Raw genomic sequence first — 21149 nt, forward strand, 5'->3', positions numbered from 1 at the left:
CAAACGAAAACAAAAAAAACACATAATTTCCTACTTTTTTTGTCACATTATAAAAACGCAAACACGTTTGCTGTCTCACAGAAACTACTCACATACAAGTTCGGGGGCTTTAATACACACTTTCAATCCATAATTGATGGGTTACTGAATGGGGCCTCCCGGGCCCAGGCCCAGGGGCCCAAAGTCTCTGTGCTTAAAGTCACATATCTGTACTTTACTTTGTTATTTATATTTCAAGCAACTTTGACTTTTACTCGACTACATTTCCTCTAACTCTCTTTGTTACTACCAAATAAAATCAGTTGATATTATGGTCTGTATTTATATAGCACATTTCTAGTCTTAATGAGCTGCTCTACACTACAGTTTTCACCCATTCACACGCTTACTACTAACACGTTGGTTAAGTGTGGACAGATAATACTTTTTAATACTTTTGCTTCTAAAACTTAAGTACTTTTCCCACCTGTGCCCAGGGGCCACTGGCTCCTAATCCATCCCAGGGCAAAAGGTCAGGTGCCCAGAGACTGTCACGAAGCTCATCTCCCACATTGTTACAATAAAGAGTGAATATGATGATGTGACAGCGACTAAAACCTGTTTCAGACACGAAGGACAGTTAAAGTAAATACATTTAAAACAAAGTGCAAATAATTAACATTTATTTTTCCACTTAAAATGATGTTCACTGACTGTTCTGTGTTGTTTTTGTGAATTTATTTGTAAAGCTGTAGTTCATAGTTGGTTTCTAAAGCCCTTTTTATTTGTTTATATCCACGTTACATCCTGCCAGCAGCAACAAATGCCCCCTGGTGGGACCCTGGAGATACTGCAGGTGGGCTGTAAGTAACTGTTACTGTAGTAAAATTTTCACAATTACTTGATAACTAAGTTTATGCAGATTATTTATATGTATATACCCCCCCCACACACACACACGTATCAAACATCTTTATTTACTTTCAGTTCCATATATAAAGCTGCAGCATCGTCAGTCACCTAACCCCGATAAGGAATCTGAGGGAGGAAGGAAACATGGCCAAGGAAACATGGATTGTGACTGGAAGGTTGCCAGTTTAAATCCCTGACTCTCAGGGGTCACTATCTGTCACTATCTTATTCCTGCCTATTTCTGTCACTATCTTATTCCTGCCTATTTGTCCAGTCATTATTATGATTTTTTCTTACAGGCGATTCAGACAGGACTCAGTCAGTATCTCCTCAATCGATCATCAGAATCATTAAAATCATCGTATTTAATGACAGCATTATCACTATATCTCTGATGGTGGTATCTTGTGGTATAAACTAGAAACACTAGTCCATGGGTTTCACAACTGTTCAGGTATTTCCTTTAAAAAAAGATCAAGAGTGTGGGCGACACAGACATGTGCTCCCTCTGCAGCACACGTGATGGAACAACTGTACACTTTGATAATCTAAGAATCTTTACGTCTGATGGTCTTCTCCCATAAGTGCCACAGAATATGGATTGATGATGAAAGGCTTTTATTTAATGCACACAGTGTATCACGCTTCAAAATCTCTCACTCACCACAGCTTTCTCTGTGATTTAGTTGGCTCAGTTCATCTGTAAATCTCTAAATAGTTCTGCTATTAAACTAAAAACACTCACATCCATTCATTAATGGTTTTAAGAGTACCATAAAGACTGCAGTGAAGGAGGAATGGCATTGTTTTTCTTGAGAGTTTGCTGTGCTTGAATAGCTGTCGTGGTTGTGTCGTTCCACGCTGGTGGAATGAGCTACCGAGCGCTACCAGAACAGGGGGCGTCCCTGTCTGTCTTCAAGAAGCTGTTGAAAACCCAGCTCTTCCAAAAGCATCTTTTGTCATAGCACTGACCAACTTCCTACCCTGCACTTGCATCCACCTCAGCACTCTCACCATCTATCAGTCCACTGTTCTTATCGAGTAGAGTTCTTTCTAAGACTTCTTCTATGGAGCTTATTCCTCTCTTGGATAAAAGCGTCTGCTAAATGCTTGTTCTGTGTTATTGTTCATTTATGTATCATGTACATCTTTTATATACTTTTTATTTTCTACAGCTGCTACCTCGGCCCAAGTGTCCTCTGTAAAAGAGATTTCTAATCTCAATGACTTTGACTTCCTGGGTAAATGAAGGTCCATTTAAGTCAAGTCTCCACACGAGACCTTCTTGGGCCATCGGGGTAAATCCAGCGATTCTGCAGTAAATCAAACTGCGGCTTGAAAAACAGAGGTAACCTTCAGCTGTGACCTGAGCATAAAGGGGGTGATCTGTGTAATTTCCCCCAAAACAACATCAGATATTGAGAATCTGTGTAGGGAGAAGACACAGATGAACCTGAGGTGGAACACAGGAAGTGATGTGACAGTTTGAGCTGTGGTTTTGTGTTCTTTTGTTGTTGTAACCACACAGATGATGATGATGATGATGATGATGATGGTGACACCGAGAGCTCCACACTGAGCCTCTCTCTTCATATGCAGCCGGGGGATGGAACACAGGCATCGTCACATTCAGAAAACTGACAAGTGAAGAGAGAGGCTGAGAGGCGTCGGTATCCAGGGTATGTGTTTTTGAAAAATAACAAAATGTATGGTATTTCAGTGTGGTCATCTGCATCATCTGCATTACTCATTTATAATGTAGTAACATTTTAGTGTGGTTTTATTCCATAGTGTTACATTCATTCAAAAGATGTAAAATAACATTTCATTACCATCAGATCGGACTAGTCTTCAGTCACTGCTAATTCATATTCAGATTCATGGAAACCATGGACAAACCCACTTGGAACTCATATTATCAGCCCTGAATATAAGCCTTATGGAGCCCACATTGTCCTGCTGTCAAAAATATGATTTTTGTCATAAAAGATAATCTCATTATGCGGAAAAATGACCTGACAAACATAAAGTAACTTACTTTCTTTTGTCGTTTGTCTGATACATAAACTCGTGAGGCGCTGCATCACATTCTCTGTGATAACAGGATTCAGATTTCAGCTCCACAATTTTCTCCAAGATTTGATCTCCTTAGCGACCACTGAGTCACTGGGTCATGTGGCACTGATAACTTCATTAAAATATTGTTGTTTTTATTATTTTATGATTTGCCTCATTTAAAAAATGTGTACAAATGTTTTTTGTGATAAAATATCATGCACACATACTTTAACCGAGAGGCCATGAAATGTCTCCTTACACAAAATGATCATTATTCTTCCTTCCACATTTTATTATCTCCCCTCAACACATTCTGCGTGCGTTTCTATATTTAATGTCCATTACTTTCTACTACACCGTGTGGAGTGAGGAAGTGATACCTGATGTGGTTCTGTACATCAGGTATTTGAAGAATTGAAAGCTTCTCTGTGCTTGCATATCACCAGTTCAATCTGAGCTACATCTCATTTTAGATTCATCACTTCAAACAGAAAACAAAATTATCATCCAAAACATCAAAATCCACATCACGCTTGCATGTTACCGTGTGTCATTGACCTTTATGCTGACTCTGAGATCTTCGTCTGAGATCCTCGCTGAGGACGATCTTATCGACTCTTAAGATCAGCGAAAGCAACAAGCTGCAAACACCTGCACACACTTCTGTGCGCGTCTGCGCTTAAATGGGAGCTGAAATCAGGTCATCCTCTATCAGAGAAAGACAAAGTAGGACAGCAGTCCTTTTTATCTGACAAAACCACACAGATGTAATCTGGGTTTTTGCCCCCGCTACTGTCTGTGCACGAGATTGTCACAATGATTTGCCCCAAAAACAAGCTTTTATTTGTCCAAGATGAAAGAAAAACAATCATTGATGCTGGTCATGGTCATTTACTGACATGTCAAACTCATTTTAGTTCAGGGCACACAATTTGATCATAAGTGGGCTGGAGCAGTATAATAATAGCATAATAAGCTATAAACAACAAGATCTCCAAATCTTTCCCTTTGTTTTATCTTTTTATAAAACTTATTATAAACTATTATAACTATTATTGCAATTGCAACAATATTATACAAAAACTTTACTATTTACACAACGTACAGATGACAGTGGAGGCACAAAGGTGTCTGAAAGTGACAAATATAGTTTTTCACATTATGAGCAGACTTGGGTGGGCCGGTTCTGGCCCATGGGCCATATGCTTGACACCCCTGTTGTACATCAACTAACTAGCAGCATGAAATGACAATGAGCACTGTATAATGCAATGGAGAGGAAACAACTGGGATGTTTTTCTTATAAAAAATAATCTCATTATGCAGAAAAATGACATGACAAACATATAAGTAGCTTGAATTTCTTTTGTCATTTCTTTTGTTTTATGGATTTGTCAGATCTATAAAACATCGTGTAAGTGTCGAGGTAATATCCTCTAATATGTGTGAATATATAGTAATCTTTTCTTTTCTTCTCCAGATTGTAAACATGGAATTGTCAACGTCAAACTATGACAACTGGACCATGTCAGACGATGACAACTGGACCACTCCAGACTATGACAACTGGACCATGTCAAATGATGACAACTGGACCATGTCAAACTATGACAACTGGTCAGACTATGACCCAGATGAAGTGCTCTGCAACCTGCAGCTTGACCCCGAGGAGATCATGGCCCAAGCGTACACCCAGGCCATCATCTGTGCCTTTGGCCTGATGGGCAACACTCTGGTCATCCTCACGTACGCGTTCTACAAGAGGACCAAGACCATGACAGACGTCTACCTCTTCAACATGGCCGTGGCCGACCTGCTCTTTGTGCTGGCGCTGCCGTTCATCACATACAACGAGCAGCACAACTGGTCAATGGGCCTCGTGTCTTGCAAGATACTGGGCGCGGCCTACAGCGTCAACCTCTACAGTGGCATGCTCCTGCTCGCGTGCATCAGTGTTGACCGCTACATCGCTATCGTTCAGGCCAGAAGGTTCTTTGGTGCTCGCTCACGCACGCTGACGTACGGCCGCATCACCTGCTGCGCTGTTTGGGTGTTTGCTGTGCTTTTGACCCTGCCCACGTTCATCTACACCAAGCCCTCTGAAGGCCCCGGCCTCGGCACGTCGGCTGTCGTCACGTGTCAGCTGTCTTTCAACGAGCACGAGACAGCTCGGCTGATCAAGCTGCTGGTTCCCAGCCTTCAGATGTCCATCGGCTTCCTGCTGCCTCTGGTGGTGATGATGTTCTGCTACTTCAGCGTCATCGGCACGTTGCTGAGGACGCAGAGCAGCCAGAGGCACAAGGCCGTCCGCGTGGTTCTGGCTGTGGTCGTGGTTTTCATCGTGTGCCACCTTCCGTACAACGTGGCTCTGATGAATCACACCATGTCTCTTTTCAAGGTGAGGAGCTGCGCGGTGGAGAGGATTAAACTCCGAGTGCTGGCCTTCTCCAGGGGCGTGGCCTACCTCCACTGCTGCCTCAATCCCGTCCTCTACGCCTTCGTCGGGGTCAAGTTCAGGAGCCACTTCCAGCAAATCATGCGGGATCTGTGGTGCATTAGCAAAAAGTACATCTACCCCGCTGTGCGCTCATCACGCGGAACATCGGACGTTTGCGTCTCCTTTAAGTCTTCAGACGGCAACAACAACATGTCGTCGTTCAGTGCATGAAGCTGCAGTCTTTAGATCAGCAGAGAATCTGTGTGAAATGTGCTGAAATAAAGGCAAAAATACAAATATAGCAAAAGTATTACAACTGTGAGACACAGGGAGCAGCGAGGTCCCATACACACAAAACACAGATGACAGTCAACAGACTGAAACCTTCACCTTCAGAAGTCCAAATATCACATCCTATAGGTAGAGACGCTCACTTAAAGTCCAAAACTATAAGAAAAGCAGAATATTAAATCCAAAAACACAAATCCAAAGGTGAATAGAAACCCTTTAGCATTTAAAAAGTTTACAGCGGTGTTGGTGCAAGCTCCCCGACCTCTCAAGAGGAAACAGGATGAAGGATAAAGTTAATAAATGAATAAAGATTAGCGATTATTATCACATTTCTGTGGCACAGTGTGGTGTTGTTGCTCAAAGTAGAATAGGCAGATGTTGTGTGTGCTTTAGACCGTAGTTGCTGATAACGTAGTTCCGTTTGAGTCTTTTCATACGGGTGTAAAACTATTGGAACTTGGATTGAACCACACGTCCAGAATTTTCTAAATAAAAGCAAAGCTGCTTCAAACCAATGACAATGGAGTTTTTGTTTGAGAGCAGCATCGAGGGTGTATTTGAAACGGTCTTGAATTGAAGTTTTCTAGTCATACTGTGGGGATTTCATTTTACAAAGCACCTTAGGATATTAGTGGGTCATAATCTGTGGACACTGAGCATGACTGGTGTGTGTGTGTATGTGTGTGTGTGTGTATAATAATTATCATTCACCAGGAGTGCTGTATATTTCTCTCTCTCTCTTTCTTGACTCTTAAAATATACTCACATGAATAAAATCTTAGCATTCTCCTGAGTTGCAGTGACAGTACAGTCTAGTGCGCCCTCTGCTGGTGAATCTTCAACACAAGTGCGTGTTGCATCTATAATGAATATCCCAGTTATTGTTAATAAAGTGCTAAAGTTCTTAGTGAGAGTCTGACCTACAATCGAACTGATTAACTGAATGATTGGGCTTTTATTGTGAAATCAGCTGTGTCACACTGTTACCGTAATATGTGGTATATACAGTACTAACCCTATCAGACAGTGTGAGACGCCTCACTAGTAAACCTCCTAACCTGTTAGTTAGTTGAGCTAAACTTTAACCAGTCGTCACATTAACATGATAAAATGAAACCGTTTCAACACTGATGACATCACTGTATTGAAAGCAGGCCTTGAATGTTAATGATTGTCTTATATCTTATCTCAGTGTTGTCGGTTACCATTGAGTCTTCATTACAGCAGCCGTTGAGAGGCAATGTCCATCTGCCAGCACCACGAGCTGAACCTATTTAGCCTCTGCTATGGACCTTCTCCTCTGATCCACTGCTGTTAGAACACCATGGCTGTTTCACGGGTTTACTGGTTCCTGTGGATTACAGTGTGTGTTCCTCACATAGCTGTGGGACTGTTGTCTGACTACAAGATCTGTGGAGACTCTGAGTGTGAAAGTAAGTCCTAAAGCTGCTCGTATAATCCCACTTCACATGAGTCTAGTTTTTTACACGTGTGTGTGTGTGTGTGTAGGTCTGATGAGCAGGGTGCAGGCCATCAGGGATCATCGCGGTGACGATTGCCGCTTCTTGAGCTTCAGACGGGGAGACAACATCTTTGTTTACCACAAACTGACAGGAAGGAGGGACGACCTGTGGGCAGGCACTGTATGTCTGCTCTGTCCTGTCTCCTTAAAACTGTCCTTTCAGGCTTTATAAACAGTAGAAATATATGGAAGTTTGAGTGCAAACATGTAACACAAGGTTACGGCTCTCCTTTCTCCTTCATGATCGTGCACTCATTATTTTTGTTTTATTTTTTTTTGATTTCAGATTGACAAACAGTTTGGTTATTTCCCAAAAGATGCAGTGAAAGAGGAGCAGGTTTACGCATCTACAGAGAAAGTTGTGGAAACACAGGTGAATAGATTTCGCTATCATTCACTATTCATTCAGTCAGTGAGCATAACACACCCTGTTATTTACTGAACAACTTCTTTGTGTCTTCATTCAGCCGTCTGATTTCTTCTGTATGGATGAGCTCGGCCATCCTGTTGACTTCAGTGATCCGGACAGTGGTCAAAAAAGTCAGGGGCAGAAATTACAAATCCAGGAGACACAATTCAACCGAAGCATCCGAGACACTGAAGACACAGACGCTGAAAGTCCTCCATCGATCCAAGTTTCAGCACAGCAGAGGGAAGGCACAGCATCAGGAGGAGAGGAAACCAAAAACACTGCTGCTGCTGCTGCTGCTGATGCTGCTGCTGCTGGGTCTCATATGGAAGAGCACAGCAATCCTGTGGCTCTAAATGAACAAGGTGGGTCTCCCTCCTCCTCCTGGCTCACTTCTCCAGTGGCAGGATGGTTAGGTTTGGAAAGACAGGAAGAATCTGTCAGTTTGGCTGAAGATGAGACAAATAATAATAATGATGATAATAATGACGATGAGAGACAAGAGACAAAGGCCCAAACTTTAACTTCATCCATGTCAGGGTGGCTGGGGTTTGGCAAGGAAGAGAAAGCTAATGACGCTGTGGAAAGTGGAGCAGATGCTGCTGATTCTTTCACTTCCAGCGTGACTGGGTGGCTCGGCTTAGGAGGCGAGACGGAAACTGATTCTGCAAAAACTGAGCAAGACGCCAAAAGTGAAATGAAGGATGAACATGTCGTAATATTCAACAGCAGGAGGATGTCTCTGGACCTGGAGGGCAGCCAGTTACACGAAGACGAGAAGAAAGATGTGCCAACTTTGGATTGGCTGGGGAACAGACTATCACACACCCTGGGATTTGGTGTGACCAATGAGGAGACGCAACCTGAGACAACAGCTGAAACACAGACTGAGCAGAGGGAACAGTCAGCTTCTAGTTCTTGGTTGGGGATGGGAAACATTTTAGGATACGGGAAAGACGAGAGCAGTACAGAGAGTGACTTTAAGGCCTTAGAACAAGAGGCGACTGAGATTAAGAATGTAGACACCAGTCAAACACAGAGAGAAGAGGAAACAGTGGAGATTCCTCAGGTTCCACGACCTGAGACAAAAGCAGAGTTTGCATCTATAGTTGATCAAAAAGACATTTCTCCTCAGGACAGGTTAGAGGAAAAGTCACAGGCTGGAGATGAAACGTACTCCTCAACAGGCAACGAAAGAATTGCAGAAACAGACTATGATGAACATCAGGCACCCAAATCTATAGAAAATGACAGTGGCAGTGAGTCAGAGGAGGATGTGACAGCAAGCAACGCTGACCTGGATATTTTGACACAGTCTGACGTCAATCCAGGGCAAGGGTTACTTTCTTTGAGTTTACAGTCAGACACCACAACAGTCGAGGTTAAGGAAGAGGTAAAAGAGCGGCTGCAACGCAAGACAACAAACAACGAGGACGAGGAAGGTGATGCAGTCACGTGTGGTGTAACGGATGATGGGAGCACTAAAGAGGCTCAACAGAACTCAGCAGAAACACACTATGGTGAGGCAGAGGGTGAGCGAGAAGTTGAGTCTACTGAGAGTGGCTCGGCCTCTCATGAGTTTGTGCTGCTGCATTCTGACGCGATAAGTCAGGAAAGTCAAAGTGAAAAGGCATCAGAGGAGGAGAAAGGAACGATCTCTTCTGACAAGAGCGTCACACCGATGACACACAGCAAAGACCAGGAACATGCGTCTCCACAAGCAGAACAGAGAGTCACCGAGGACGGAGCTGACAAACTGAGTGACGGCGAGAAAAATGCAGAAATAGAGACAATAGAGGAAAAGCAAGATGGGGAAACCAATGAATTAAAGGACGTGGAAAAGGTGGAGCAGCAGGAAGAGTTACATGAGGTGGAAGAAATGAAAGAAGACGAAATGGTGGTGATAGGAGAAATGGAGGGACAGACAGAAGTGAAAGAGTTGAACGAGGAGGAGGAGGACAAAGGAAAGACAGGGACCATGGAGGAGACACAGGAAGAAGAAAAGCAGAGGGAGTTTGAAGAGACAGGGGAGGGAGAAACTAGTCAGGAAACACTGCAGGTGAACAAGGAACTCACAGATGAGAAGCAGGGAGTGGTGGAGTTAAAGGATGAGGAGAAAAGAGAAGAGGTAGAGCAGAGTAAACTAGAGATAAAAGAACACGGGAAACATGAGGAGGGTGAAGATGTGAAGGAGACTCTGCAGGAGGAGGTGGAGAAAGGAGAGAAGATTGAAGAGGCAAAACAAGAACAGAAGCAGCAGGAGGCCAAGATTTTAGAGGAGAAAGAGAACCCACAAGACATGGAAGGGTTTAAGGAGGTGGAGGAGACAAGACATAAGGAGGCCATGAACGAAGTGAAGGAAACACGAGTAGAGAGGCAGCAGGAAGAGGTGATGGAGGCAGAGGAAGAAGAAAAAGGAGAAGTAAACAAGGAAGAGGAGATAAAGGAGGAGGAAGTACAGAAGGAAATTGTGACGAAAGAAAATGACCAAGAGGAGGAGATCAAAGAGTTAAAGAAAGAAGAAGAAAACAAGCAGGACGTCAGAGAATTACAGGCGGAGACTAAGCAAGAGGGCGTGGAAAAGGCAATGGAAATAGAGGAAAGAGAACAAGTGAATGAGGTTAAAGAAAAGATGTTGGAGGATGGAGTGGAGTTAGAGGTGGAGAAGGAAAAGCAGGAGAGAGTAGAAGAGTCAACAGAAAATGAAAAGCATAAGGAAGAAGCTCAGGTAATTAACCAGGAAATGAAGGAAACAGAAAAACAGGAAAATATCGAAGAGTTAAAAGAGGATAGTGAGGGAGAGTTTAAGGATGAAGAGAGAGCGTTAAACAATGAGACAGAGCAGGGGGAGGTGGAGGAGTTAGACAAGCTGAGGGAAATAAAGGAGGAGATCAAAGAAAGGGAGAGGCAGGAGGAAAAGGAGAAAACTGACATGGACGAAGTAAAAGAAGAGAAGACACAGGAGGCAGTGGACGGTTTACAGACGGAAGAGAAAAGAGTTAATGGGGTAAAAGAAGAGGAGAAGCAGGAAGAGTTGGAGGAGTTAAAGACGGAAGAGAAAGGAGATGAGGAGGTAAAGGAACAGCAGGTGGAGGAGGAGTTAAAGAAAGACGAGAGAGAAGATGAGGAGGTAAAAGAACAGCAGGTGGAGGAGGAGTTAAAGACAGAAGAGAGAGGAGATGAGGAGGTAAAAGCATCAGCTTTTCAGCATCAGGAGATTTTACATGAAAACAAACAACATGGTCAACTGCATCCAAGTGAGGCACAAGAGAGCGACCTCTCTGATGACAACGTGCTTTATACTGAGTCTGAAGACAGTGAAACGATCAGACATGAGAATAAACCAGAGCAACTACACTCCAGTCATAACACAGACGTTAACCTTGATTCACAGGTGAACCAGGCTGTGATATCTGAACACACTGTTCCACTTGTGTCCAAAGATCCCACTGGATCTTCACTGTCTGACGACGGCAACACAAGAGCAGCAGAGACTGAGGGTGGAGGTGCGTTTGGTCTTTTCAAAAACGTCTTTGGCTTCTACTCGCAAACACCAAGCGACTTGGTTGATTCTGGTCTGGGTTTGGAGGAGACATCTCAGCCACAACAAGCCTCTCTGATCTCTGAACGAGAAATGGACTCCAGCGCTGATTTGGATCAGGACTCTCCTGTCATCATGTCCACAGAGGAGTTGCAGCAGTCTTCTTCCTCTGCTGACGTCCAGACATCAACTCTGTCCCATTCTCGTTCTCCATCTCAGCACACGGAGCAAACAAAAGCCCTCCCCAACGCCTACAAATTCCTTCTCGCCTACATGAGTGTGGATGAAGCCAGTACTCTGGTGGAGCTCTTTGGGCCGTACAAGCTACCGTTTTTGGATTTCATGTTAGGAAGCTCAGAGATCGTGACTGAGGATGAATCTATATTATCAGACATAGAAAGACATCTGCAGTATCACAGGGAGACTCTGTCCACTCCTGCCACGAGGTTAGAAGACAAAGAAAAGACTCGGACGCTTGTTGCTCTTCAGAAACTAGAAATGCTGATCACACGAGTGAGAGAGACGTCCAGCACAAGAAACTCCGACACCAGAGGAAATGATCAAGGTATATTTGTCTGTACTTCCTCAATGATCTCAACTGGCACAAGTACATTTTTATAAATGTTACCTTTCTTACCTTTTTACCAAATAGCTGATGTGAGCTGTGTCAGTGACTCCTGCTCGACTCACAGCAAAGATGGAGAAATGAGCACTGAGCAACACACAGTTAAGACAGGAGATCCTTCTGTAGTCCAGAATAACAACATCCCAACAGATGAGAGGACAGTCGAGGAGAATGACGGGCAAAGACGCAGAAGAGAGAGGGAAAATGCCAAAAGTGACAAAAGACAAGAGTCTGATGGAGGATATGAGGAGGAGAGTGTGTCCCTTGCAGGCCGTCCTCACGATCAGTCAGGATCACTGCAGCCACTGGAAGGTATGGACTCACGTATACCTTAATCAAGATGGATCAAAAAAAGATTTTTGATTAATAATTCCATTATAATCTTTCATCATAATGTAAATCAAGTGATCTAAGAGAAAACAACACTTCTGCTACTGCTCTGGCCTCTGGTTTAACGCCTCAGGAAGCTTTGACCAGTCACAGGGCAGTTCAGAGAGAAACACCTCGACACCTCCTCAACAAAAACTGTCTACGCTGCAAAGAAACCTGAAAAAGACAGAAGAAGCAAGAGCGAGTTGGACAATAAATATCAGTAGAGTTTCAGTGTGTCTGTGCTCTTGTGATACGAGTAGCTCAGGACAGAGAGCTGTGATTTATGAAATGCAACACCCCAACTATTTTCACCCTACTGCAGGGTTAAAGAGGAGCAGGTTAAAGGAGAGCAGCACATATGGATTGTTTTGGCAACAATGTTACCCTAGCTGTACACACGTGTGGTGAAATAATGCCATATCAAAAGTATTGTTTTGACAAAAACTGTCTATGTTTATGTCTTTCTCACTCTGACTCCAGGTGCACTGAGGGGCATTTTGGACACTGTTCATCACATTGCTGAAGAATCAGTCGCTCATGTTCGCACAGTGAAGGAGCTCCTCATATGGACTGCACAGGTAGGTGATAACAATCTATGGAAGCCCCAGGTTTATATACGGCATGTTTCTGCCACAGATAGATGCACATGCACAATGTACATATGACACATTTTGACAGAACTTAGGAAATGAGTGTGATGACAGACATTTCTTGGTAATGAATGTAGTGAGATTTAGGCACAAGTGCACGTGGTCAGGTCAGTTTTTCTTGCCTGCTTTTTCCCTTTGTGCCAGATTTTTTTATTTTTTTTGGCTGGCCCTAATACTCCTTTGTAATGAACAGTAAGTGCATGGACTACTGTATGGGTTTCTATGGGGTTTGGTCTACAGAGGGCCCCTCTGGATCATTTTTCCCCGGGCCCCGTAATTCCTTTGAAACTTCTCTGACTGACTGTTTTTTTGTGACATGAATATCTGATACAACCTTCAACATTTAGCTTCGATTGCTCCCTTTTTTTGTAAAGTTATGACTATTTGTTCAGAGTGGTATAAATATAATTATTTTTATATAACACATCTCGTAAAAAATACTACTTTGGTTTGTTATGACACCTGTTTCTGTGTCACTCCGAAAGCTCTCCGTCCTGCCAGTGTGGCATTTTACAATTGGTGACGTTGCGAGTGAACCATTTGCAACCACGGGGGGGTAATAATAATATCTACCCAACTCTATAAGTTCACTAGAACAATATGTATGTGGTAGGTTATTCTTAATATATACTGAATTAAAAGAATAACCCTATGGAGAAATAACCATATATTATAGCGTACTTAAGACTGTTTTTAAAAAGGACTATATTATTGCCCCCCCTCTTTGACGCGCAGTTGAACATGGTCTCTTCTCGAGTGTCGGCGTTGTGAACAGGATGTGATACCGCTGCTAGCCCGGGTGACGGGGTACTTTCTCTTCACGATGTCGATAAAAATACATTAATTGAACTCCGAGTTTAATGAAATAAACTGGACATGGCGGAACACGTGACAAGCGAGCAGTTGGCGAGCACAGGGGCCGAGTTCCCGGCGACGGCAGAGACTTACTACAGCATCGCCGTGGAGAAAGTGAAGGATGTAGGTTATGTGGCAGGTTTCGTTAGCATGTCATAACTAGCCTGCACAGCTGAGACAACTGTCATGTAGTCGATAGCTGACCAGCAGCTCTGAAGCTTCGTCTTCAAATGTCCTGTTTCTTTTCTCTTGTGATTGTTCATCTTCTGTCATTGCTAATAACAAGCTGTCAAGCGTGTTTTGCTACGAGGCTATATATTGTTTATGTGATTGCTCGGAGTTAAGTAGTTCTTGCACAGTAAGTTTCTCAGTCAGTGTTGTGCTGCTTTGTGTTGCTTCTAAAAGTGTGTCTGCTAACATGTGGCAGGCACATACTGATTTCCCTTGTAGCACATTAGCACTTGTTTACATTTTGCCCCGTTCACGTTGTAACAGCTGGTGCATTGTACCATTCCCATCTTCAGGATTTAAACTTCATCCTCGTGCCTGAATGTAATGCAAAGTGTCTCTTTTCCTTTGTGTTCAGGTTGTCTCGTCACTGCCCGATGACATCAGACCCGGGCCAGACCTGTACGGGGTTCCCTGGGAACCGGTCATAATCTCCTGTGTGGTGGGGCTGGTGACGGTGCTGTTGTTCACCTGTAGATGTTATAGCTCTGTGAGTATACGGCTATTTCTATTCATTATATACACGCACGTGTATGTGAGTTACTATATACATGTACATATAGGAGAGAGAGAGAGTGAGAGTCATCGACCCTGGTGCATGACTGTTTTTTTTTTCTTCCCCTCAACAGGTCAAAAGCAGAATGTATCGAAGTAAGCTCTCATCTTATCTTGGTATCACATTGTTACAACGTGACAGAAATAATTCAAGGGAACATTGCATACATTACATTTGATTGTAAGTTTTGCTCTCCGTGTTTTTTAGGGAAAGAGCGGTGGATGGCTTCACAGGTTGCACAGTTACTAGATGAGAAATGTAAAGTCCTTGAATCTCTGAGCAAATGTCAGCAAGAGGTTGGTACTCGTGTCAATGCTGGTTTCTGTTATGTGTGGCGTGAGGACAGTTACTTTCTTGATATAAATTGATATACATATTCCTGCACTTAATTTCAAAACCTGTTTTGATGGTCATGTCAACATTTAGTCTCATAACTATTCCCTAAATGTGTGCCATTTTGTAGTATGATGAAGTGGAGGAGTCACTGAGGGACAGTGGCGTCTTGGCCCAAACTCAAAAGACAGAACATCTGGAGGTAAGGAAGGCATATGCAATAGTTGAAGAGCAGGTAAGACAATGTAAATGTGTTCACCTGACTGAGGATATATGTATTCAAGTTTTGTTTTTCAACTTAAACTGACTTTAAAGCATCGTATCACTGGTCAAAGATAGAATCTGTTTATTGAACATGTTTGTTTTTTATTGTTCCAGATGAAGGCCAGAGAGTTGGACCGTTCTAAAATAGAGCTAGAGAGGGATCTTGAACAACTGAAGGTTCAACTCGACCAGCAGAAACAACACAGGATAGAGCAAGAAAGAAGGGTAGGAGCATTTATTGAGATCAGTGATTGTAAACTGTAAAAGCCTAATGAACTTCTGTTACTTGAGAATCAATTGCATAATTTGGTATTAATGGAGTAGATTATTTGTTTTTCCTCTCCAGGTACTAGTTCTTGAAGGGAGCATGAAAACACACGAAGAAGAAATTAAAGACCTCCACTCACAGGAAGAGCAGGTGCTGTCACAATTTCTCTGTCTTCATTTTACTTCCCAATTCATGTCCTTTTCTGCTTCCTCTTCTTTTCTGCCTCTGCTGCATTCCTGTGTGTTTCATGTGACGTGACCGCTGCTGTGTCCTTCAGGGACAAACTACTCTGAAAGTGTACAGCATGAACAGTGACCGACTGCACAAGAGCCTGGACACAGCAGGAGAGGAGAATAGACTGCTTCAGGAGAGCAATGCTCAGGTAGGAAGCTGAACACACAGTGTCTGGCATAGAGTGGGATTATTAGGTAATTTAGTCAAGTAATAGATTCAGTGCTTTCTTTGTGTGACATATTTTGAACTTCTGATTTACCTTTCTATTCCTCCTTGTCCTTTGTGCCATGATTTTATCTCCTCACCCTTCTCTCTTTTTCTCTGTAGCTGAGGCAGCAAGTGGAGGGATGGGCAGAAAGAGTGAGTGAGGTGGAGGAGGAGATGCGGAGATGTGAGGTCACCTACAGTGGGATGCAGCAGGATGTGGCCAGAAAGGATGAGCGTATAATGGTATGGTTTTCTCTCGCTATAATCACAATGTACAGTGGTTAATAACTGTTCATTGTCCTTAAATGTTGGATAAATGTACTGACTTTGTTTGAACTGATTGATGAGATTAGTTTGGTTGGAAACTTGCTTGTTAACACATGTTTGTGTGCTTCACAGTCTTTGACAGATTGCCTGCTGAGGATGAAAGCTTTGGATTCAGATCTTGAGGAAGAGGGAAGTGAGGAAGGAGCAGCAACGCAGACGTCACCAGGAAAAGAAGCGGAGAATGGAAGAGGGAATGTAACAGACACACAGAGTCATTTCCAGAAAGCCCAGACACTCATTTATGCTGCTAAGGTATATGAATAGTCTACTGTTAGTACTGTATTGAAGGTGTTCTCCAAACCTGCTAATAGTCCATACTTTTTCACGTTTAGCTGAATGCGGACCTCAAATCCGTAGATGAAGACAAGGACAGAGTTTTTGCCAAACTGAATGATGAAATCAAAGCTAAAGAAGACCTGCAAGGTGAGTCAACCCATGTCTGTTTTTACTCTGTTCTGATACAGAATGGGTCAAACTAAATGTAGAGCAATAAAATAATGCATGACATGGATTTAGCAAAAGGTTGTAGAAAGTCTGAATAAATCTGAAATGTAATCTTAATTTGAACGATAGAGTATACATTAGCACTGAAGGTGTGTTTCTGTGTGTATTGTTTGTTTTTCCTTCTTAGTGAGCATTAAGGAGCTGGAGGATGAGAAATTGTCTCTGCAGTCAGATTCTGGGAACTACTCTGATCAGGTAGCTGAATGCAGTGGTATTTTAAGGCCTGTCTATACTTTGCACATGTCTGCAGAGTTGCAGGTGGATTATACTCATGCATTAGATGTTTTTTGTCCATGTTTTTTCTGTTGGAACCCGACCTAGCCTGAATATTGACCGAAACATACACATGTCCTGTTGTGTTGTAGCCTTTATTTCTGGTCATGGGAAACAACAAAAGTTATCGTCATATCCATGAACAAGCAACTACCAGGTCCCAGGAACACAGCATTTTTATTGTGACATAAGTGAATGATGATAATCCGGTCACGCGGACCATAGCTGACCCCTGTGAAGTCACTGACGTGGAAACTTAATTGTGATATTGCGATATTGTATTGTCATAATTTTGCATTTCAATGAATGCTTTATTTACTCCTACTGTGCTCAGGTTCAGCGTTTACAACAGAAACTCAACATTATGACAGAAATGTACCAGGAGAACGAGCTCAAGCTGCACAGGTACAGATCCACTGATAAAGGCACATACTGGGTACACACAGGTTCAGCTATAGCAATATTGATTGATTGATTAATGTGTGTTTGCAGACTGCTGACAGTGGAGGAGAAGGAGCGCCTGCAGAAAGAGGAGAAATTATGTAAAGCTGATAAAAACATTGCACTGGCAATGGAAGAACTCAACAACTACAGGTAGCTGCGTCTGCCGAGGACGACGAAACATGTTAATATGTAGTATGTTTGTGTGAAATCCTCCACCTCACTCTTCACTGTGTCTCTGCAGACAACGAGCTGGAGAGATGGAGGAAGAGCTGGACAAAACCAAACAGTCCTACCAGACCCAAATATCAGCACACGAGAAGAAGGCTCACAATAACTGGGTTAGTAAAACTCCAACAAAGAAGGAACAACATATGATAACATCAGTAAACCCTGGTATCAAACATGCATCAACTCTGTTTAACTAAGTACTCAGTTAAACATTATATTCAAGCACATGTATCTTGACTGTAGCACATACTGTATTTCATGTCACGTTACTGAAGCTGTCTCGTTGTTGTAGCTCGCAGCACGAGCAGCAGAAAGAGAACTGTCAGACATCAGGAGAGAGAACGCTCTCCTCAGACAGAAGTAAGTGTGTTGTCACATCTTTTATACCTTACGTTTACAGGAGTCAAGTCCTAAAAAAACGTTACGTTGTGTGTTAACTTAAGATTAAACTCGTGTTTGTTTTTAGGCTCACGGACACGCAGTTCAAATTAGACACCCTCGACAAAGATCCATACGCGTTGGACACTCTTGCAAGACCGATGCCTTTCAGAGGTGAACACACACACACACACACACACATGCACTAAATGAGCCACTGATTTTCTTGACCTGGCATTTAAACAACTGCCCTTTATCTGCAGGTGAAAGGTCACCGTATGGTCCTTCTCCTCTGGGTCGACCCGCTTCTGAAACCAGACCTTTTCTGTCTCCTCCCACGTTAATGGATGGACCTCCTGTGAGATTGTCTCCTAGAGGTATGCGAAAGCGAAACACACACACACACACACACAATATACACTAACCCATAGGTATTCATGAAAGACTCATCTTCCCCATATCATTATTTATACATATATATATATTTTTAATTATTGGAGGTCATCAGCTGGCTGCAGCATGAACTGTAGGTGCTGAGACATGTGTCATAGCATGGTGAGGTGTGAATGCTGGCATGCTGTTGACACTTTGGGAATGCACGTGTGGAAAAGTATAAAATAATTAATCATGTTCTTTCTCTTTTTTTCCTCTTCTGCTCTTTCACTAATTCTGTCCATGATTTGGTGGTCTTCTCCTTCCTCCATCTTTCCCTCGCACTGTTCTTCTCCCTCTGGTTTCTTTCTCATCCACAGTGGGCCGTGGTCCCACAGAGCCCCCTGGTGGTCAGGGAGAGATGGAGCGGAGTGGAGGTCCACATTCGGACAGTGGCTCAAACTCTCCTTCGTGGGAGAGAGATCGCAGGGGTCCCCCACCAGGACCACCTGGACCAGGACCTGGTCTCCTCGGACCTCCAGGTATGTGTGTGTCTGTATATGTTAGGACTGGGACGGTATAGTTTTTAAATTATACTGATATATTTTTAAATAAAGTATAGGATTACACAACAGATGGATATACGATATCATTTCTTTTTGTCTGTATCACCCAGCCCTAGTATACATGTAAGAAATTGAGACTGCAGATGTAAATTTAGTGACTTCAAAGTGCAACATTTGATCTTTACATTTACTGTATTTATACAAATATTCACTTTCAGGAGAGTTACTTGAACGAGACACCGCTGGATTTTTGTTTCTGTCATAAACGATCCACTGGTTTATTATGCACTCTTTGCATTGTGATGATAATGTGGGCAGAATCATTGTGGCACCGCTTTGAAAATCCTATCAAGGTCGATGTAGCTAATCGCACCGACCGAAATGGCTTTGTTGCCATGACAACGAGCCAGCATGCAGCTCCAGTGAAATGATGTCCGCTAACCTTAAGTTTGATAGTTGCACATGCATGTGAATGCTAAACGCATGTTTACAGCGCATGTAGAGCAAACTCCTGATGTCTGTGAAGCTCTAAGATTACCTGCATCCAACTTCATCCATTCAACTTACTTCCAATGTCCATTGTCACTTTCCATTTCTTAAAGTGTCATTTTAGTCCAGTCCAAAGCTAATTAATAATAATGAATCCTCCTGAAATAAAACTCACCGTGTCTCTCTTTCTTAGGCTACATATTTTCAGAACCTGGAGCTCCTGTGTACAGAAGACCTCCACCTGGTTCTCTCCCTCCTGGCCCCCCTCCTCCCCATCTTAGGGCGTTCCCTGCTGCTGTTATCCCACCAGGAGCTCCTCACCCCGCTGACATGGCAGGCGAGTCCCCGGAGTCTTTACAGCAGCAAGATCGTGTACTGACATGTTGACGTGTATCATGAATCACTCCTGAGTTTAAAACTTACTGAATGTATTTGTCGACACAGACGGCTCATACAGAGAAAACAGCTTTGGACCTGGTGAACAGGATCAGTCTGGTTCCGGTGAGAGAAGAACTCCTCCTGATGCAGATCTGAGGATGGGGCCCTTGCCCCCACCTGGACCCCCACTGGGCCCCATGGACGGTCCCTTCCCCGGCAGACCTCCGTATGGACCCCCACCTCCTGATTTCTACCCGTCCAGGGGCCCGGGGGTTCCTCCCATGATGCCCAGTGAGCTGTTGCAGCATAAGTAATCTTACTGTATCTGTAGATTAGATTTGTATTAACTTGTCGTCGTCATGGTGTGATTTTCCTGCAGGATGGGCACCACCACCTCCCGGGATGATGTTGCCTCCTCGCTTCCCTCCTGGTGGCCTTCCTCCAGCTCCTCATCCTCACTATGCCGGCCCCATGCGCAGCTTTGCACCACCCTCCATGGCTCCTCTTCCTCCTCTTCCTCCTCAGCAGTCTCTCCCCTCCCCACCACAGAGCCAGACACCTGAAGAGCACAGACCCTCACCTGAAGACGCCATTTGATCCTGAGCAGGTTTTTACTTTTACACGGCTGTGAGATGGTACATTTCTGATTTAAAATATTAGATGTTCTGGTGGTAGATGGATGGTTGGCAGGTGGCAGGTGGCAGTTTCCCGCTCATATTTAACATATTTATTAAATAATGTTGACAGACTGGAAACTGGAGTCTTTACAAGCCTGTTTTGTGGAGTCTGTCTCCTTCGCTCCCCTTTCCCCGTAAGGGAACGAGGCTTTCCCTCAGTCATGTGTGTGTTTGTGAGAATGTTGCCACGTGAACCAGAAATAGTCTCATTTTGAGCTTGACAATGCCAGAAAGGTTTATTTTTTATTGTTGCTTAGGTTGAAATGTATGCATGATGAAACGATGCATGAGTGTTTTATGTATGGAATCAGACATTTCGTCCCAGTGGCACAGAGAGAGGAATCTAAACGATCCTTAAGCTATCAGGGAGGATTGACCTCTTTGATGGCCTTTTGTTACTGTACCAGTACTATTGCAATGGTCACCATAATAGTAGAAATGTATCCCTTTAGCAATGGTGTTGTTGACCTGGATTCAGCGACACATAAATCAGATCACACTGGGTCCTATTTCATTTTTTTTTTGACTAAACTGTGTTGATCTGAAACTCTTCAGCTTCCCCCACAGGTCAAATATAATTAAAGTGCGTGAGTGAATTTTGCAGCAGATGGAAGTGTGTACTTTTGACTTTTCGTGTTACAGTGACGTACAAAAGACTCTAAGTAAAAATGTGACGCGCGTTAACAGAAAGAGAGAGAGATAATCATCATGTGAATTTTGTAAAAAGTGATTATGAATAAAGATTGTAGAATTGTCAACGTCTCCACATTCA

At 43.2% G+C, this 21149-nt stretch overlaps 2 protein-coding genes across 3 annotated transcripts; both read left to right on the forward strand.

Annotated features, from left to right (window-relative positions):
• The first annotated feature begins 1819 nt into the window (after window positions 1-1819).
• Window positions 1820-6192, forward strand: LOC122782619 (C-C chemokine receptor type 6-like). The gene is made up of 3 exons (XM_044047038.1): window positions 1820-2239; window positions 2420-2570; window positions 4430-6192. The coding sequence occupies exon 3, from the start codon at window positions 4439-4441 to the stop codon at window positions 5615-5617; it is 1179 nt and encodes a 392-aa protein (XP_043902973.1). The 5' UTR covers window positions 1820-2239; window positions 2420-2570; window positions 4430-4438; the 3' UTR covers window positions 5618-6192.
• Window positions 6193-6899: 707 nt separating this feature from the next.
• Window positions 6900-21132, forward strand: ctage5 (CTAGE family, member 5). Of its 2 annotated transcripts, XM_044047560.1 has the most exons (28): window positions 6900-7110; window positions 7187-7320; window positions 7486-7572; window positions 7667-10344; window positions 10756-11714; window positions 11802-12086; window positions 12627-12724; window positions 14238-14369; window positions 14509-14530; window positions 14643-14731; window positions 14899-14970; window positions 15147-15257; window positions 15379-15450; window positions 15578-15682; window positions 15862-15984; window positions 16141-16320; window positions 16401-16491; window positions 16700-16767; window positions 17180-17250; window positions 17338-17439; window positions 17531-17627; window positions 17810-17877; window positions 17984-18069; window positions 18159-18272; window positions 18648-18809; window positions 19516-19659; window positions 19767-19991; window positions 20080-21132. In XM_044047560.1, the coding sequence occupies exons 1-28, from the start codon at window positions 7002-7004 to the stop codon at window positions 20295-20297; spliced, it is 6702 nt and encodes a 2233-aa protein (XP_043903495.1). In that variant the 5' UTR covers window positions 6900-7001; the 3' UTR covers window positions 20298-21132. The 2 variants fall into 2 exon arrangements, with proteins under 2 accessions (XP_043903495.1, XP_043903494.1); XM_044047559.1 differs by having other exon boundaries at window positions 7667-11714.
• Window positions 21133-21149: the final 17 nt, after the last annotated feature.

Source organism: Solea senegalensis, linkage group LG16 (genome assembly GCF_019176455.1).
Source record: "Solea senegalensis isolate Sse05_10M linkage group LG16, IFAPA_SoseM_1, whole genome shotgun sequence".
NCBI classification, from domain to species: domain Eukaryota; kingdom Metazoa; phylum Chordata; class Actinopteri; order Pleuronectiformes; family Soleidae; genus Solea; species Solea senegalensis.

What these genes read in the sequence shown, in the direction of transcription:
- LOC122782619 (XM_044047038.1), top strand. Translation starts at nt 4,439, where the DNA reads ATGGAATTGTCAACGTCAAACTATGACAACTGGACCATGTCAGACGAT.
- ctage5 (XM_044047559.1), top strand. Translation starts at nt 7,002, where the DNA reads ATGGCTGTTTCACGGGTTTACTGGTTCCTGTGGATTACAGTGTGTGTT. An exon ending in TTCAGGAGAGCAATGCTCAG is followed by an intron (nt 15,683 to 15,861) that starts GTAGGAAGCTGA and finishes TTTTCTCTGTAG; the next exon opens with CTGAGGCAGCAAGTGGAGGG. An exon ending in AGAAGGCTCACAATAACTGG is followed by an intron (nt 17,628 to 17,809) that starts GTTAGTAAAACT and finishes TCGTTGTTGTAG; the next exon opens with CTCGCAGCACGAGCAGCAGA.